The 20,529-nt window shown below is 38.3% G+C and overlaps 1 protein-coding gene across 4 annotated transcripts in view; it reads left to right on the top strand.

The window, feature by feature from the left end:
- Positions 1 to 20,529, top strand: part of ORC3 (origin recognition complex subunit 3) — a 61,912-nt gene that overhangs the window by 23,091 nt on the left and 18,292 nt on the right. For all 4 annotated transcript variants that reach the window (XM_060114299.1, XM_060114298.1, XM_060114297.1 and 1 more), the window contains exons 12-13: positions 10,094 to 10,210; positions 11,308 to 11,387. In XM_060114299.1, coding sequence (XP_059970282.1) covers positions 10,094 to 10,210; positions 11,308 to 11,387 — 197 coding nt within the window. The remainder of the gene's footprint in view (positions 1 to 10,093; positions 10,211 to 11,307; positions 11,388 to 20,529) is intronic.

The raw sequence follows: 20,529 nt of genomic DNA, 5'->3' as shown, positions 1-20,529 counted from the left end.
AATGATGAGTTAGCCATACAACATAGGGAATATCAAAAGAGGGAGTTTTTTTTTTTCTTTCTAAAATAAGTAATACTTGGACATGGTATATAATTCAAAAGGCAAAGTTAATATACAGTGAAAAGACTCCCTTCCACCTTTGTTCTCCAACTACCCACTTACCCTCCCTGGATACAGCCAGTGTTACTAGTTTCTTATGTATTATTCTAGAGATATTCTCCACATATACAAGTAATTATATATATTTTGGGGATTTACTCCTCTGTCTTACAGAAGATAAGTATATATACTATTCTGTACCTTGTTTTGTTTTGCACTTAATCTTGGAAATCATTTTATATCAGTACTAAAGAGTGGCATTGTATTATTATTTTTTTAGATTACCTTTTTTTGTTGTGATATAGTTGATATACAATATTATATAAGTTTCAGGTATACACCATACAGTGATTCACAATTTTTAAAGGCTATACTCCATTTATAGTTATTATAAAATATTGGCCATATTCCCTGTGTTGTACAAACATATCCTTGTAGCTTATTTATTTTATACATAGTAGTTTGTATCTCTTAATCCCCTACCCCTGTCCTGCCCCTACCCCCTACCCTTACCCTACTGGTAACCGTATCTGTGAGTCTGTTTCTTTTTTGTTATATTCACGAGTTTGTTTTATTTTTTAGATTCTACCTAAGTGATATCATACAGTATTTGTCTTTGTCAGACATATTTCACTTAGCATAATACCCTCCAAGTCGATCCATGTTGTTGCAAATGGTAAAATTTCATTCTTTCTTACGGCTGAGTAGTATTCCCACTGTATATATATTCACCACATCTTCTTTATCCAGTCATCTGTTGATGGACACTTAGGTGCCAATATATTGGCAATTGTAAATAATGCTGCTATGAACATTGGGTGCATGTATCTTTTCAAATTAGTGTTTTTGGTTTTTTCCAATATATATCCAGGAGTGGTATTGCTGGGTCATATGGTAGTTCTATTTTTAGTTTTTTGAGAACCCTGCATACTGCTTTCCACAGTGGCTGAACCAATTTACATTCCCACCAACAGTGTACAAGAGGGTTAACTTTTCTCCACATCCTTGCCAACATTTGTTATTTGTGTTCTTTTTGATGATAGACATTCTGATGGGTGTGAGGTGATATCTCATTGTGGTTTTGATTTTCATTTTCTGGATGATTAGCAATGTTGAGCGTCTTTGCATGTGCCTGTTGGCCACCTGCATTTCCTCTTTGGAAAAATGTGTATTCAGTTCTGCCCATTTTTTAATCAGGTTGTTTGTTTTTTGAAGTTGAGTTATGTGAGTTGTTTATATATGCTGGATATTAATCCCTTATCAATAATATAATTTGCAATTATTTACTCCCATTCAGTAAGTTGTCTTTTTATTTTGTTGATGGTTTCCTTTGCTGTGTGAAAGATTTTAAGTTTAATTAGGTCCCATTTGTTTATTTTTGCTTTTGTTTCCTTTGCCTTAGGAGACAGATCCAAACAAATATTGCTGCGAATTGTCAGTGTTCTGCCTACGTTTTCTTCTAGGAGTTTTATGGGTTTCAGTCTTACATTTAGGCCTTTAATCCATTTTGAGTTTATTTTTGTATGTGGTGTTATAGAATGTTCTAATTTTATTCTTTTACATGTAGTTGTGAGAGTGGCATCCTATTTTATTGAATGAATTTACCTTCATTTATTTAACAAGTCCCTTACAATTAGAATGCATAATGTCACACTTATTTTCATACTCTTTATAACTTTTTAAGGAAAAAGTTATTAGAAAATTGTAATAAAATTAAGATGAGATTGAAGTTAAGCCCTAGTGCTCTGTGGGTTTTACTGATACAAACTATTTTCAAATTTTAAATAAAAGAATATTAGTTCCTAGAGGGCATGTGTTCTATATAGGTAAATACTAATTTACCTCCTTTGTTTTTTTTAATAAATTGATTGATTTTGGGCTGCATTGGGTCTTCATTGCTGCACGCAGAGAATTATGGCATACATAATTACAATGGAGAGTGGCTTTTATTAAATGTTACTTCTGAGGTAGAGTCCACACTGAGCCATAATATATTAATCACTTCTAGATTGGGTTTAATAATCATTTTAATAATCTCTGTAATCTTTTCAGAGCAGTATAGGAAGTCTTCAAACCCTAATGTAGGCTATTTCAGTAGAGAAGAAACTTAAGAATCAGTGGGAGAGGATGTGTGCATGTTTATTGAGTTTTTCAAGATTAGGTAGATTAGCTCTGTGCTGAGTCAGCTAGTTGCCAAGTGCATTTCCTGCTAGAACTTTCTGTCAAGAGTATTTTCAGAAGCCAGGAATAGATTTTTTTTTAATTAATTTATTTTATTTATTTATTTTTGGCTGTGTTGGGTCTTCATTGCTGCGCAGGCTTTCTCTAGTTGTGGTGAGCAGGGGCTACTCTTTGTTGGGTGCACGGGCTCCTCATTGCGGTGGCTTCTCTTGTTACAGAGCACGGGCTCTAGGTGCGCGGGCTTCAGTAGTTGTGGTGTGCAGGCTCAGTAGTTGTGGCGCACGGGCTTAGTTGCTCCATGGCATGTGGGATCTTCTTGGAACAGGGCTCGAACCCGTGTCCCCTGCATTGGCAGGCGGATTCTTAACCACTGTGCCACCAGGGAAGTCCTAAGGAATAGATTTTTAAAGAGTACCTTTAACCATTGAGATAACAAAGGGAGAGAATGTCTAGGCTGGTCTGTTACAGAAATAGCCTGACATTTAGCTTTGCTTTTCAGTAACTTTTTGTGTATTTTCTAAGCATTTATTTATACTGTGCTTGTATTTGTTGCACTTACCGGCCCTGTTTGTTATTATCCTTGCTGTATTCATTTTGGGATCGCATATTTAATCATTTAGAGGCATATTTTCCTGAGACTTACATAGTAAGAAATACGAAGGAGCACAAAGATTTGTACCCTTAACCTGAAAAAGTCGTCTGCAGGCTACCTGGTAAATTCAAAAGACAGAAGATATCTCTGAAAAAAATTAATCAATATGTTGATTTTTCTGGTTTAGAGCAAAAGTATCTTTGACTATTTTATTCTTATAATGCTTTTCTTTTTCTCTTTTTATAGTTTTGTTTTAAAATACATGATAATTTATATTTTTCTACAATAAAAAAAAATTAAAAGAAACTCCATATGATAATCAATAATATGGTACTGCATGATACAGGGGAAGATCCTGATCTTGACCTCAGAAATCTTGTGTTTGAACTCTAGCTGCTCATCAATGATATGTACTTAAGGAAATCACTTACCCTATTTAAGCCTCGATTTCCTTATCTCTGAAATTGGATGATAATTTCTTAGTATGATTTCCTCATAGGATTAGTGATAATCAAAGCCTGTTCAGCAAGTGAGAGTGAGTTAAAAACAAATAGAATAATAAAACTTATAAATGTAAATCATATTGTTACTATTTATTTTTCACTATGATAAAAATTAAGACCAATATAAATATACTGTTTTATATATTCTATAACATACATACTATATATAATACTCTGTTATACAGTCATATAGATTATATAGTTATATAGACTTACCTACTGTTAGAATTGATCATCTTGTGCCCATTTTCTACATTCAGATTTCTAAGACATAGACCTCATAGCGTTATTGAGAGAAATTTATACTCTTTATATTAAGATTGTTTCTGCCCTAGAAGTCTAGTTTGCTTTCTACTCTGATAAACCAAATGAGTGATTCTCAGACCTTAGCATACATCAGAATCACTTTTGGAGGACTTGTTAAAACAGATATCTGGGCTCCATCCCCAGAGTTTCTGATTTTGTAGTCCTGTGCTGGGCCCCAGGGATTTGCATTTCTAGCAAGGTCCCAGATAATGCTGATGCTGCTGGTCTGGAGACCATTCTTTAAGAACCACTGAATTAGACTGACTCCCTAGAAGGAAACATTATTTATTGTTTCCCTTACCCTGTTTTCTTAAGTGTAGAACTAAGCTACTAAATTCCAACCTAAACAAATGATTCATCTCAATTATCTTCTGACTGGAATCAAGATGTTAAAAAAAACCCAAAAAGACAAAAAAAAAATCAACTCCCTTAAAATTATGGACCCTTAGTTTCATAGATATTGCTTTAAAATTGTGTACCAGCTTTGTATTTCATAAACTTAAGGAATGAATTTTTTTTATGTACTTGTAAGTTTAAAAATTTAGCTAACCTAATCATGTACATTTGTAGAAGATTCACTAAGAAGTTCAAACTAAGGTGGGACCTTAGAATCTTTACTCTTTCATCATACAACTGATGAAAGTTAGATTCTGTGCATTTTCTCATTTCTGAGTAGTCTGTCCTTGAACAGTTGTACAGTGCAGCTAGGTACAATGGCCAGAACGTGTACTCTGGTAATCAACAATCAAGTTCTTGTAAGTTTAAGCAGAATAAGCTTGCTCAAGCTCCCATTAATTCAAACTTCTGATAACTCAGTAGCTTTCAAAGCCTTCAATAGAAGTTTAACCAAATAATCTTTAAAGTTCCTTTTGGCTCTAGAATGCTAAGATTGTATTTACTTGTTCATTAAACAGATTAATAATATTTTTTTCTGACTGCTTAAATCGTTTAGATTCCTCATTAAAATTTCATTTTAGTGCGTAAATTTAATTGAAATTAAATTTGGTAAAATATTAAGGTAAACAGCTGTAAGTTTTAAGTGAAATAGGAATAGTGACTAGATATATTTTTACCATGGTTTTGCCCCATAGTACTGCTTTAGTAATCAAGCTTTCTTTTTTTTTTAACTTAAATCTTTAATTTATGAAACTACATTTCATGAGAAATAGAGTTGTCAAAAGTGCCTTAAACAGGACTTTCAAATTCACCATAATTACAGAGATACAATTTTTACTCTTGCTTGTGCCTGAAATTTTGTTTCAAGTCAGGTATTAAGGAGAGCTTTGAAGAAGATTTTGGCGTCATATCACATTTGTGTAACTGTTATCATTATCCTATAATAAAAAAACCCTAGTTCTTGAAATACTGGAAAGATTTTTTTTTTTTTTTTTTTTTTTGACTGTGCCAGGTCTTAGTTGCAGCATGCGGGATCTTTTAGTTGTGGCATGTGGGATCTTTTAGTTGTGGCATGTGGGATCTTTTAGTTGTGGCATGTGGGATCTAGTTCCCTGACCAGGGGTGAACCTGGGCCCCCTGCATTGGGAGCGTGAAGTCTTTAACCACTGGACCACCAGGGAAGTCCCTGGAAAGATTTTTTTTTTTTTTTTTGCGGTACGCGGGCCTCTCACTGTTGTGGCCTCTCCCGTTGCGGAGCACAGGCTCCGGACGCGCAGGCTCAGCGGCCATGGCTCACGGGCCCAGCCGCTCCGCGGCATGTGGGATCTTCCCAGACCGGGGCACGAACCCGCGTCCCCCGCGTCGGCAGGCGGACTCTCAACCACTGCGCCACCAGGGAAGCCCCCTGGAAAGATTTTTAATAGTGAAAAATTCTCTTCCTTTCCATGAGCAAATGTTTTGGGTGTGGGGGGGGAGAATATTAACAGCTTTTCCCAATTAGTGGTTTTTATGCATTGTCCCAATACCATATCTAAGATTAGGCCCATTTTAATCTTGTGCTCTCTACACCGACCACATTCTATATTACTAGTAATGATTTGCTATTCATGTTGGTCCTGTCTTGCCAAGAAATTACATTATCCTCAGTATATTTAATGAGTGACTAATTCCAAGTACTTCATCTAAGAGAATCAACTTATGTATTTTTATTCAAATCTTACTTAAAACTATGTGGCATGTTCTCAGCCCTTAAAGGGTTAAACTTCATGGTATGTAGAAAACTTAGATTCAGTCTCTTGCAGGTGACAGTTGAAGTTTTATTATTCTGACTTTTAATGTTTCATGCCACTATGCCTATGTGCCCAACTAGATGTTAACTCCATTGAGAGTGGGAAGTAAGAGAATGTCTTAGAGTTGTAATATATTACTATTACAAAGATAATCTGATTCAGCATGCTGATTTTACAAGTGAGGAAGTGCAGCCAGGAGAAAGGAAGTGAAATATCTGAAATCACAGAGCAAGTTAGTGGTAGGGCAGGGACTTCTGGTCACCATTTAGTATGCTTATCGTGTGTTTGTTGCAGACCTGCCTTTCACCTTTGCCCATGCCTCTTCTGTTTCTTTTGGCAGAACCAAAGGGCAGAAGGAAGGGGGAAACCTATGAATAATAGATTTATTAATAATAAAAGGAAAAGAGAAGGAAAAAAGAAAACCACTGCAAACAAACTACCAAACGTGATCAAACAAGCTAGGCGCTAGCCTAGTCGTGTGTGAGGACTTGACACTTCAAATCCAAGCCCTTCCTCACGTGCGTCTGATGTAAACGCTGGGGTAGGAGTATGCAGGACAGAAGCCTGAGACAGATGAGAGGACTGGCCCTCGCGCCACTCAAGAGCTGGGAGAAAACGGTGGTTTGCTGTTCTCTAGGTAGCTGCCATGTGATCTGGGAAACACTGTCAGCCAAAATTTCTCTCTGATGAGAAAAATAACACTTAGTTCTATAAAGATGATAAATAAGAAAATGCTGTGTTCTTGGACAGCTGATGCGTTTTCATCCAAAAATTCAATATGTTTGTTTTACCAGCTTTTAATGATCTGAAAGGAATAAATTGCAGAAATGTAGTCACTTTTACATACTTCCGTGTAATCTTCTTGAGATCACTCTTCACCCCATGCATACAATTCTAGACATGAAAGTGATAAATACTGTGGAAATAAGAAGAGAAATAAATGCAGAAACTAAGCATCATGGCAAATGCAATTCTACTCGTTTTCTTTACCTATATGTATATTTAAGTTTTACATAGTCATTGGCTTCTCCAAAAAAAAGTAACTAGATCAGTAATGATAGAGGCCTTGTCATGTAAGTAAACAATAATACATGAATGACAGAATTGATGTGATTGGAGATGGCTGATTTAAAAGGGTGTATTACAGATTGACTGGCACCTGACAGCCCGTTATAAATGTGATTTTTTAGGTCCATAGTGGTTTTTGTTTTTAATCTGAGGCAACATTTACAAATTGAGGTATTTTACATCACAAATTCAGACTTTTGTCTTCTTTTGAAAAATTAGTTAAGTCTGGCCCACACCCAGCAAGACAAAAGCGGTTGCTTTTCTTTAGGAGAGAGACTGCGTGTTGGCCTCCATTCATTCATGCACTTCCTCATTCAACAAGTATTTTTTGAGTGACTGCTGTATGCCAGGTATTAATCTAGTACAGGACTGAACAAAACAGTCAAAACCCCCTGCCTTCGTGGAGCTTATCTGTTACCAAGTTGAGTAGGTAAAATATCTATGTTAGTGATAATTGCTAAGGTGAAAACAGTGAAAGAAAGGGAATATGGACGGTGTGCATGGGGAGTGGGATTGAAATTTTAAATAAGAGCCTCACCAAGAAGGTGACTTTTTAATAAAGAGGAAGTTGTAGAGCTTGCCACGCAGGAATCTGTAGGAAGAGTCCCAAGCAGAGCAACAGTCAGTGGGAAAGACCTGAGGTTGGAGCATGTCTGGAACGTTTGAGGAAGAGCAAGGAGGTTGTTTCTGCTCTGTTTTTCTTACAGCACACTGTTCCTGTATCTGTTTCAAAGATCAGTAGAGACCAAGAGGTCTTCATGGTTCAAGAAGAGAAGAAAACATATCTCTTTGGGAAATAATAAATATTTCTAGGCAGTGTATCTCTGTTGAAAAGGACCATCCTAAACACAATTATGGCAGCTACGACTACGGTACAGAAAGGATGCCCGAGGAAAAGTTTAATGCATGGAAAACAGGAGTACTGTTTCAACAGGCTTTGCTTTTGCATGAGCGTAGTGTGATGCTGCTGTAATGTGTTTATTAAGTGGGAAATTTTCTCATACATCAAAACCAGACTTAAGTTTATGAAAAAGTGTTCCTGAAGTGCATTAGGATTGTTGCCCTGCATAGATAAAGGCATTTGCAGATAGGTATCTCAGTAAGACAGAGGACTTAGAGAACAGGTTACGTGAAAAAGTTAGTCATTTGTGATGTTTCCTGCTGCAGCTGATAAGCACACAGATATAAATAACAGTGGAATCTTTCTTATATGGAGATTAGGTTCTAAAGTCAGCACATAAAGCAAAGATTTGGGATGGTCAGAATTACTCCTGAAAATCTCTTAGAAAGATATCACAGATCTTCTCTCAGTTAAGTCCCATGTAGCCGGTTTTATTTCCAACGTTGCAACCAGAACTCCATTTCCTCACATGAAATAGTCTGCCATATTATAGGAACAAAACCAAACAAAATGTTTTTTAAATGCTAGCATTCCACTCAGCACAGGCATGTGATCCACAGTGGGAAGTGTGAAGAGACCAAGACCAAATGGGAGAAAACATGTTCGTATCCCTCCTCTCACACTTATTCCAGGGCATATAGTTCCTTGAGCGTGTAACATTGCCCATACTGTGTCAAGTATTTCTTTTCTCTCCACATACAAGTAAATTCAGTGAAGATGGCATTCATTTCTACTGTATCACCTAGTTATTTGTATTTACAGTTACTCCACAAAGCAAAAGTAATAGGTAGTGCATGAAGCAGCAAGAAGTATGATTATTATTCAGTAATAGATTCCTTTTTCTCCAGAACATTGCCCCTGTTTAAAAGCTGTTTAGTCACACACCAAGGCAAACAGTTAGTGGCTTTATGCAGTCTCTGTCATAGCTTACAGTGAAAATAGAATTAAAGTATACCTTGCCAGTGGTGGTTAAAATACCCTTTGTTATGATAGGAGACCTAGATTTTTGAAATTCCAACTAACTCGGATACTGGTGGGAAAACATTTTGATACTAAAAGCTTTTCTTTCATTTGCCCTATGCTTTCAGGTAATGGTCCATAGATCGCTGACCAAGGAATTGATTCCTGAGTTAGAGTTTAGGGAAATATATCAGATTTGTTGGTTTATATATGTTGGATTTGCTTGAATTTATTGATATCTGAGGTATTATTTTCTGCATGGCTGACCACTGAAAATAATGGGTATCTGCAAGATATTACTGAAAAAAAACACAGCTCAGTAGTTAAAGTCCTTTATTTGACTTCTCATTGGAGAAAAAAATTTGAAGACTATGCCACAGATCATAATCCTCTTAAGAAAATGTTACAGAAATAAGCCGTGATAAAAGTATTTGAGGCCTGAAAAATGCTTGATAGGATGTAGTGTTTTAAAATCATTTCTAAACCATTTCAGAAGGTTCTAGAAAACATAATCACTTCCAACTACCCTCCGCCCCCAAGAAAAACCTTTTGAAATTGATTTGTGAGCTCAGTCATCCCATAGGTTTCTTAAGACACTATCTGCCATATCATACTTGTTGGATTCTAAATTATAACGCTTGTTGGCTTCACATTCCTCTTTTTCACTTTTTTTCCCCTTAGTTGGTAAAGTGACTAAACCAGTATTGGAGATTCCCAGCTAAAAGCAGAGGTTTACACCTGCAGTCTTTCTTCTACAGTCTCTCCTTCTTCCCTTTCAAACACAACTTTACCAGGACTTTAAGAAAAGCATGCATACATCTTAAGCGGAACCTCAGCAACTATTAATTACATTGGTAGTGGGCGCTCTGGTGATCTCCTCACCCTTCTGATGGCAGTGAGGTAGAGGGTGATGGGCATACCTTGCTGTGGTACACACCAGGTGGCTAGCATGGGCAGGCATCCAGCGGGCGCTCTTTTGCACACTTGTATTTTGGGGGGCCAAGTTATTGTGGCAGTGCTGTAGATAGGAGGAAATTAAATTACAATATTAATTTTGGTGTGTGTGAAATATCTCCAGACTTGACACTAAATACAAAATATCCAGTCTTTATCCTAGATTTTGTGTGCATTAAAAATTCTCAGGATTAAGGTTAATTTGTAATTCTGAATCTTCTCTCACCAGTTTTCTAGAAATTTTATATATATATATACCCATGAATTAGATTTTAGTATTTTATTCTTTTAATTGCTGGCTTACATATTTGTAATGTATTCTATGATTTTTTTTTTTTTTTAGGAGGAAACACAGTCATTACTAGAAAACCTGCATGTTTACCATACAAATTACTTCCTGGTTTTGAGATGTCTTCATCAGTTCACCTCTTCTCTTCCCAAGTACCCACTGGGTCGACAGGTAACCAGAACTTACTCATTTGGAATCTACAAAGTAGGAATATTAGTGGTTTTTTGCTTTGAGTTTGGTAGCATTCAGGCATCAGAATTTGAAATGGATCCAAATCTTGCAGTGAGTACGCAGTCTAAATCCATTCCAGCTGTATACTTTACTCGTTATTGAAACAGTATTTTTTGTCTGATGGCCACAACTAGAAACAGCCACATGAATCCAAGTGGTGTTGCTTTCTCTCCAATGTGCATGTGCTAAGGCATTTAAACTTTTTTTCTTTAACATTTCTTTGTCACTTATACTGAGAGAGCTGATCCTCCACTTTAGTGAAATGGAAAAAGGAATCTGTTTGAGACCCTTTTTTTTTTTTTTTTTTTTTGCGGTATGCGGGCCTCTCACTGTTGTGGCCTCCCCCGTTGCGGAGCACAGGCTCCGGACGCGCAGGCTCAGCGGCCATGGCTCACGGGCCCAGCCGCTCCGCGGCACATGGGATCCTCCCAGACCGGGGCACGAACCCGTATCCCCTGCATCGGCAGGCGGACTCTCAACCACTTGCGCCACCAGGGAGGCCCTGTTTGAGACCCTTTAATGGTTAACCTTGCATTACACCCAGAGCTAAAGGGAGGCAGTTTAAGAATTTGCTCCTTGCAAAATTATGCTCTGCTGGCCTTCGTGTCATAGCATAAACCTATGAACCACCTGTCAAGTGAATGCAATGGAAGAATTCTGTATTCCTAAATCTTTGCATCCTTAACTCAAAGGTTTAGAGAACAAATATAAATATGTAAGAATGACTTGTTTATAAGACATTTTCTGCCATTAAACCTTTTTAGTAATCACATCATCATTTAAATAATTTTCTTATTGCAAAGTGACCGGTGATATCAGTCAATCCCAATATGGTCTCATTTTGCTTTCATGTGAATGGTGTTTTATGTAAATGCCTGATCCATGTGATATATGCCAAGTCTGTTGTCATCTACAGAAAGTGGCTGTTTTTAATGACATTATTTTTTTTGACTTGACCATTTATGATTTTTCCAAACGTAGTGTGCAAACTTAGGAGATCACTTTTGATTCCTCACAAGTGTGCTGTTCACTTCCAGATCAGAGAGCTGTACTGCACGTGTTTAGAAAAGAACATAGGGGATTCAGAGGAGTATGCATCGGCTTTGCAGCTGCTGAGGTAGTTTGTTTTTTTCCTTTTTTGTCTGCTCTAAGCCTGCCAATAAGTAACACCTGCCTCCAGAACTCTGCCTGCCAAGGAGTTTCATAAGTAACCATGTTGTAGCTAATATTTGTATATGTCTTGAATTTATGTTTGTAGCTTATAGTGTTTTTAGTGTAGCAACCATCCATTTCTTTGCTGGTTTTACCTTGTTTTTGAACTTTTGATTTTTTAAGTAAAATGAGTGTTTATTTAGTGAAATATTGACACTACACAGGGAGAACTTAGGTATGGATCATTTCCATCCAGCCAGCTTGCTGTCATGGTAGGGAAGGTGGTCATGGAAAGCAAGCTCACATGGCCCTGACCTGGTTGGGCAGAGGAGCAGCATCACTGGGTGAAATGCATCCTGTGAAGGAGGCCACGGCTGACCTCGATGAGGAGCAGCTACCGGTAGGCAGTGGCCTTGATGCCTTCTCCCACCTGAACTGGCTCTATCCACTGAGCTGGCTCTCTCCACATTAATTTAATATTGGCTAAGTTATAAATTATTTGTCTAATATTATATGGATAAATAAGATATCTTGGTGTTATCAGATATCAAAGATCACTTATTATCCCTGACAAATTTACCTTTTAAAGTTAAAATTATTTGTTTTCCTTGGCTTTACTTCTTATATGTATGGTGACTTCTTTTTTTTTTTTTTTTTTTTTTTTGCGGTATGCGGGCCTCTCACTGTTGTGGCCTCCCCCGTTGCGGAGCACAGGCTCCGGACGCGCAGGCCCAGCGGCCACGGCTCACGGGCCCAGCCGCTCCGCGGCATATGGGATCCTCCCAGACCGGGGCACGAACCCGTATCCCCTGCATCGGCAGGCGGACTCTCAACCACTTGCGCCACCAGGGAGGCCCATGTATGGTGACTTCTTAGTCTCTCATAAAAATAATGACCACTTGGATAGTGAGAAAAAGGAAATCAAGTGGAGTTAAGTTTCTGAACACAGTCTTATAATTTTCTTCAGTGGATATAAATGCTTATATGAAAATATCATAAAGAAGTCTGAGAACTGAATATTTATTAAGTCTTGGCTTCCCCTGGGCCCACAAGAAAAGAACAGATGGGCACAGTAGGAGGAAAATTCACATTAAAAGCACTTTAAGTCCGGAGACTTAATAATACAAATGTTAGTAATCTAGCAGGTGCAGCTTAAGATAGGAAACTAATTTTATGCTATCTGGAAAAATAACTCCTCATTGCCACTGAAAAGCTATGTTTTATTTCATTTTTTTAAATGCCAATAACAGATTTCTATGTATTTATATACTTCAACTGGAATGTTTCTGAGGCTTCTTTTGTTTTCTATTCAAGTCAACATACTTATCTCAAGCACCCAGTTGATTCTTGCTGGGTTTCCTCTTTAACCTTCGTGATTAGTAATTGCCTTCCTTTTCCAGTTGGGTATTTCCAAATTTGTAGATTTCTTTGTCAGGGAGGGACTTGTTCTTCTCCTTCTGCATCTCCCTGGCACTGGCAATCTTGGGGTTCAAGTCAGGGATCAAGAATGCCAGTTCCAAATTAGGGTAAGGAAATGTGAGCAATAATAGTAATGGTATGCACTATTGAACAGTAGTAACCAGGGTTTATGAAGGCTTGCTGTGTGCCACGCTGTGTTGGGCACTTTCAGTACATTTTCCTGAGTAGTACTGAGTCTAATACTCAGTGCATATCTGTGGCAGACACTGTTAGCCACACTTTACAGCCGAGGAACCTGAAGCATAGAGAGGGTTTAAGTGATTTGCCTGAGATCTCATAGTTGTTGATGGAACCAGGATTCTAATCCAGGTCTGACTTCAAAGCTGTTATACTTTCCACTGTTCTTTGCTAAGCTCTAAAATAGGGATGTGGGGATCTGAGTAAAGCAGAAGCAATGAACAGAAAGCAAAGTTTCTGTCATTTTGCTAAGCTGAGGTCAGAAACATAGGAATATTAAAAACACTAAGGATCAAACATACAATAGCTGCTACAGCAAGGGCAGGCAAGAGTCTGGGAACTACAAGAGAGAAAGGAATCTGGCAACCTCCAAACTAGAATTCTTCTTTTCCCCTTTGTACAGATTAGATGTGGAGAAAAAGTCAGGGACACTCATCAGTTTAGGCATTCTAAGTAGGAAACATCTGAATTTAGGAAACCAGACATTCTTGTCATGTGTCGTCAAATAATTGAAGTCATAAGAGAAAATAAGGTTAAAATGATCACTGAATGTTAATTTGGAAAGAAAAACTAAGGAGCTGTTAGAAACATAGTCTAGTAACATTTCCAATTTGAAATTTTTGTTAAGAAGTACTTTAATGGCAATATTTCTCTTGAAAAATCCATTTTATCTGGAAACTGACATGTTTAAATAACCATAGATCTACTTGTTGAAATATTTTTTGACTATTAAAAAGTACTTAATTCCTGACATTTGTGTGGAACCACAAAAGACCCTGAAGAACCAAAACAGTTTTGAGGAAGAACACAGGTGGAGGCATCATGCTTCCTGATTTCGGACTACATTACAGAGCTATAGTAATCAAAACAGTATGATATTGGCCTGAAAACAGACACATAGATGAATGGAGCAGAGTAGAGAACCCAGAAGTAAACCCATGTTTACATGGGCAATTAATTTATGACAGAGGAGCCAAGAATATACAATGGGGAAAGGACAGTCTTCAATAAACGATGCTGGGAAAACTGGACCACTGTATTCCACCATACATAAAAATCAACTCAAAATGGATTAAAGACTTGAAATCATAAAAATATAAGAAAACATAAGTGGTAAGCTCCTTGACATTGGTCTTGGCAGTGTTTTTTTGGCTTTGACACCAAAAAAGGCAAAAACGCAAAAGTAAGCAAGTGGGACTACATCAAACAAAAGCTTCTGCACAGTTAAGGAAACCATCAGCAAAATGAAAAGGCATCCTACAGAATGGGAGAAAATATTTGTAAATCATATATCTGATGAGGGGTTAATATCTAAATTGTATAGAGAACTCACACAACACAATAGAAAAAAAAATCTGATGAAGAAATGAGCAGAGGATATGAATAGACATTTCTCCAAAGAGGACATACAGATGGCCAACAGGTATATGAAAAGGTGCTAAACATCATTAATCATCAAGGAAATGCAAATCAAAACCACAATAAGATATTGCCTGTCAGAATGGCTATCATCAAAAAGACAAGAAATAACACGTGTTGGACTTCCCGGTGGCACAGTAGTTAAGAATCTGCCTACCAATGCAGGGGACACGGGTTCAAGCCCTGATCTGGGAAGATCCCACATGCTGTGGAGCAACTAAGCCTGTGCGCCACAGCTACTGAGCCTGCGCTCTAGGGTGTGCGAGCCACAGCTACTGAGCCCACATGCCACAACTACCGAAGCCCGCACGCCTAGAGCCCAAGCTCCGAAATGAGAAGCTACTGCAGTGAGAAACCCGTGTACCACAATGAAGAGAAGACCCCGCTCGCCACAACTAGAGAAAGCCCATGTGCAGCAACAAAGACCCAACAAAGAAGACCCAACACAGCCAAAAATAACTAAATAAATTTATTTCAAACAAACAAACAAAAAAACAAGTGTTGATGAGGGTGTGGAGAAAAGGGAACACTTGTACCCAGTTGGTCGGAATGTAAATTGGTGCAGCCACTATGGAAGACTGTGGAAGTTCCTCAAAAAATTAAAAATAGAGCTACTTTATGACCCAGCAATCCCACTTCTGGGTATTTATCAGAAGGAAACAAAAGCACTAACTCAAAAGGATATCTGTACCCCTATGTTTATTACAACATTGTTTACAATAGCCAAGACATGGAAGCAACCTAAGTGTCCATCAGTGGATGAATGGATAAGCAAGATGTGTGTGTGTGTGTGTGTGTGTGTGTGTGTGTATTATTCAGAAATAAAAAGAAGGAAATCCTGCCATAACACTGAACTCATAGATACAGAGGACAGATTGGTGGTTGCCAGAGGTGGGGGGGTGGGCAAAATTGGTGGTGGTCAAAAGGTACAGACTTCCAGTTGTAAAATAAATAAACCCTGGGAATGTAATGTACAGCAGGGTGACTATAGTCAATAATATTGTATCGTGTATTTTGAGAGTTGCTAAGAGAGTAGATCTTAAAAGTTCTCATCAAAAGAAACAAATTGTAACTACATGAGTTGACAGATGTTAACTAGACCTATTGTGGTGATCATTTCACAAAATATACATATATTGTATTGTATACCAGTAACTAATGTGTTATATGTCAGTTATATCTCAATTAAGAAATATTTACAAGGAACTTGTAATAATGTTGAAAAATGTCAAGTATTCATGAGTGGAAAAAGACCTATAGAATTTTACATCACAGTTATTTTAAAATGTAGGCAGCAGACACTGATGTGTGGAGAGCATGCATTTTTTTTTTAACTTTTTTATTTTTTTTGGCTGCGTCAGGTCTTCATTGTGGCACACGGGAATCTTTGTTGCGGCACACAGGCTCTTTCTGTTGCGGCGTGTGGGCTTCTCTCTAGCTGTGGTGTGCGGGTTTTCTCTCTCTAGTTGTGGCGCATGGGTTCCAGGGTACTTGGGCTCTGTAGTTGTGGCGTGTGGGTTCCAGAGTGTGTGGGCTTTGTACTTTGCCTCACGCAGGCTCTCTAGTTGAGGCACGCGGGCTCAGTAGTTGTGGCGCGTGGGCTCAGTTGCACCGTGGCATGAGAGCATGCATTTATAATATGTCATAATCTGACAGGAGTACAATGGTTCTGCATGTCTTCCATGACCTTTGCTCTCTCAGTCAACTCTTGGAGCATGAAGACCACATTCTTTTACAGGATATGAGTTGGTTAATTTTCACTCAACTGCGTGTCATTATATAAGGGTATATTTAAGTTAAAACACAATTTGGGAACAGAATGGGGTAAAAATTACTCTAACCGAGCATTGAGCTGGGTGAGTGGCTTTTCCTGGTCAGGCATGAAAGACATTAAGAGGAAACATTGACCTTTTTTCTAATGGAGAAAATTTCTAGACAGCCACCTAAAAATCCAACAGTAGACAGATAATTTTTAAAATTCGAAAAACCATGCTTCAGTAATAAGGTTTCACGGGTTGACATAAATCATGAAGTCCTCAACTTACAGGCCCATGAGGGCTCAGCTGGACCGAAGCACACGGCCTCTGCCAGCAGGGCCAGTGGAGCACCACAGCAATGGTTCTTAGACTGGGGGGTAATGAAAAGTGTGCCCCTCTTCTTAGGAGAATTTACTGTGCCCCCCACCCCGTCAACTGAAAATCCCTCATCTAGAGTTATCCCATTGTTTTTCCCCAATAGGAAACCAAAGCCAGAACCATTGAGTGACTCTTCTGCAGTTGGCAGAGCTGGAATTTAAATCTGAATCTTCAAACGAAGTTCAGTCAGTTTTTCAGCCCTGGTATTCCAATTATTCGAGAGTAAAAAGAAATTTATATGGGTTTGTGGCCAGTAGTCCATGATGAGAGCGTACCCAAAATTTTATTTATTGTATTGTATTGTATTTATTTTAATTTCTTATTTATTTTATTTTTTTTTGCGGTACATGGGCCTCTCACTGTTGTGGCCTCCCCCGTTGCGGAGCACAGGCTCCGGACGCGCAGGCTCAGCGGCCATGGCTCACGGGCCCAGCCGCTCCGCGGCATGTGGGATCTTCCCGGACTGGGGCACGAACCCGTGTCCCCTGCATCGGCAGGCGGACTCTCAACCACTGCGCCACCAGGGAAGCCCCCAAAATTTCAAAATGAGCCAGCAGGGCAAGCTTCTGTGGCCTCAGACCCCCTCCCATCTTGACACTAGTCATCTTGGCCCAGTGTGCAGGCATGTACATGAAAGGAGCCACAGTGTCTAGTCTGCTTATCCCAAGTGCAACCTTATGAGCTTCCCATAGAAACACATTTGTAAATTGAAGTTGAGTGATAGCTGAGGGAATTTACGTTAGGCTGAAAGAGATTATTCTAATTCCTGAATAAGGCTTTTGAGTTAAACAGTAATATATTAGCAGGTCAGCTCAGCTTTCATTGAGTTAAAAAAAATGACTCAAGTAATAATATTCACATGTGATCACTTTAGCTTAGTTCAAAGAGGTTAGAGATTTAGAGTCTAAATAATGCAGTTTCCTGGCTTTGCAGATCAAATTTTGATGATATTTAAAGATCTTGTTATGAAAAATGACACAGCTCCACAGTATATGAGGTGCTTCCTAAATAGCAATAATCTAACTTTTGATGATCAAGATTTATCCATGCGGAAGCTATATGAGAGTGCACCACTAAAATGTGATTTCTTTTAGAACAGGGATTGCTAATCCTGAATTTGCATCATATCAGGCCCTCCACAGTCTTCTGTGTGCTGCTGGTAAAATCAAACAGCTGAATTCAAACAGTTGAAGTTCATTTTAAAGCAGAAGATGCTGAGTGGCACTGTTTTTGGAGTAATGGTTTTCAGACTTTAGTGTACGTAAGAATCAGTCGAGGTATTAAATGTATAGATTTCTACCCTCCCCACAAAGATTCTGATCTGACTGCTGGGCACTTGGGTGTGGTGGTCAGCAGGAATCTGCATTTAAGAAGCACTTCACCACATTTGGACAGGTGGTCCAGGGACCACACTTTGAGAAACGCTGTTCTAGAAAATAAAGGGGAATAATAAAGGGGTACAAAAAATTGAGGGGAAAAAATGAAGCCATCAAAGAAAAAGAAGCTGGATGGCTTTAGGCACTTGATCTCAAATTAGTTCCAAAACTAGACTAAGGTATTCCACTGCTAATAGTGAACAATGGTTTTTATCTCAATAAACAGAAACAAGATCTGCATTTGTATTTTGTTTTTCTTTATTAAAAATTTAGTGCGTACTGCCACTTTTCTGCTAGTAAAATGAACAGGTAGCTAAGAAATATTAATTTAAAAAATCAGAAATTGCTGATCAACCTGAGTTTGACAACTGTATTTCTCCTGAACTCAGGATTGTACTTTTGTAGTACATCAATAAAATAGGTATATATTTTATGTTGCTAAAGTTGTCTCTAACCATATGGTAGCGTTAACTTGATTCATTTTGACATACTGAAAAGAGCATGGGGTTCCACAAAGGGCCCCGTGCCTTTCACGTGCTCCCCTCCATGAGCCAACGTGAAAATAGAGAAATTATTCTTCACGTTAGGTCATGAAATTCTTTTTCAGTGCATGGCCACTGCCTTGTTCATCCATTAAAAAAATGTTTTTTTAATACTTGATACGTGCAGTCACTGACTGATGACAAAGAGGACACAGTGTGGGTCCTTACCCACACTGAATTTTGGCCCAGTGGGAGATGAAAGTGGAAAAGTAGACAGGCAGGTCGATTACAGAGCAATAAGTGCTGTGCTGGGTGAGGTCTAGGGCACTAAGGAACTAAAAGACTGGACAGTTAACCTCTGTTTGGGAGGTCGAGCAGTTTCTTGGAGGAAGTGGCATCTAATATGAAATATCAGTGTTAAAAGGAATTATGCATAGTTTTGGTTTCTATTTCACTTGTTAGGATCATATGTGATTACTTTGTTGTGTTGTCTTGGAAGAAGACAGTCTCTGTGAATGTTTTTTGGTAAGCCTTTTTGTTTTGCTTTCTTCTAGCCTTTGTTGATCTATTTGCAGGTTTGAGTGTTTGAATATTTTTGGAAGCTGTTTTATACTGGTAGTATCTGTTTAGAACTTGAGAACTCATTATTCGGAAGACCTTTGCGTTAGCCATGGGTTGGCCGGTTTCTCCTTCTAGCTTGTTCTCAATCAGACGTTTCTATACTCAGTACTTAACCAGAGCTTGTTGCCTTTCTGCATGGTGAAGCAGCACACTCATTGCCCTGCAGGATGATTGCTTTTACGTGGTTGCTAAATGATTCTCTTTCTGTCTCAGTTAAGGAAACTTTTTTTTAAAAATAACAATCTATAAAGCTTTCACCACATGAAGTATCACAGTCTGTTTCAAACCATTTACACAAAAGTGATATCACTTAATCAAGTTGGTTAAAGATAAATAGCTTTTTCAGCATTAATGAGACGTGTCTTAGATGCGTTTGTTTTTCCTTTTCTCTTTAAAGTAGTCCAGCGTGCTGGCTTTCAAACTTTTAGACTTTGGTACAGTTTGTTCTCTGTATCTGCAGGTTCCACATCCATGGATTCAACCAACCACAGATTGAAAATATTAAAAAAAAAAAAATTCCAAGAAGTTCTAAAAAGTAGAAAAGAAAGTGTGTGAATTTGCTACGCACTGGCAACTATTTACATAGTATTTATATTGTATTTGCAATTATGTGCATAGCATTTACACTGTATTAGATATTATAAGTAATCTAGAGATGATTCCAAGTATCTGGGAGGATATGCGTAGGTTATGTGCAAATATTATGCCATTTAATATAAGGGACTTGAGCATCCTCGGATATTTATATCTTCAGGGGTCCTGGAACCGATCCCGCATGGATACCGAGGGACAACTGTATTTACTTTTCAATTTTATTCTATTTCTTTTAAAGTAAATGCTAGATGGAATCCACCAAAATTTGAAAGCATCGTCACACTATCTCCAGTTTCTCTCCTCTCTTCTCTCTTTAGCTGATTTGGTTTTTCTGCTCTAGCAATATACTTTGATTAAGGTCACCGGCAACCCTCATGTTGCTAAATGTTTCTAATGATCAATTCTGTCTTCATTTGCATTAACCTATTATCAGCATCTAGCACAGTTCATCACTGCTTCCTTAATGACTTCTAGGGCCTAGATTCTCTTGGTTTTCCTCTTACCTCAGTGCATGCTCCTCCCCCTCAGTCGTCTTTGGTAATTTCTCTGCTCCCTAACATTACGGTGCCCCAGGGCTTAATCAAGAGCCCACGCTTTTCTCCTCAGTGCCAGACTCTTATGTCCATCTGCCTGTTTACACCTGCACTTGGATGTCTGATATACAGCTCATAGCTAACATGTTCAAGATTGAATGCCTCATCTTCCCCTGAAACTTAGAATCTTCCTGCAGTCTCCCTATCCTTCCAATTGTTCAAAGCCAAAAACTTGGGTTCTGCCTTCAAAATATTTCAAGAACCAAACCTCTTCTTGCCACCTTCCCTCAC

Source organism: Mesoplodon densirostris, chromosome 12, assembly GCF_025265405.1.
Source record: "Mesoplodon densirostris isolate mMesDen1 chromosome 12, mMesDen1 primary haplotype, whole genome shotgun sequence".
In the NCBI taxonomy this organism is placed as follows: Eukaryota; Metazoa; Chordata; class Mammalia; order Artiodactyla; family Ziphiidae; genus Mesoplodon; species Mesoplodon densirostris.
The sequence above is the reverse complement of the archived record's forward strand: the minus strand, read 5'-3'. Positions and strand labels throughout refer to the sequence as shown.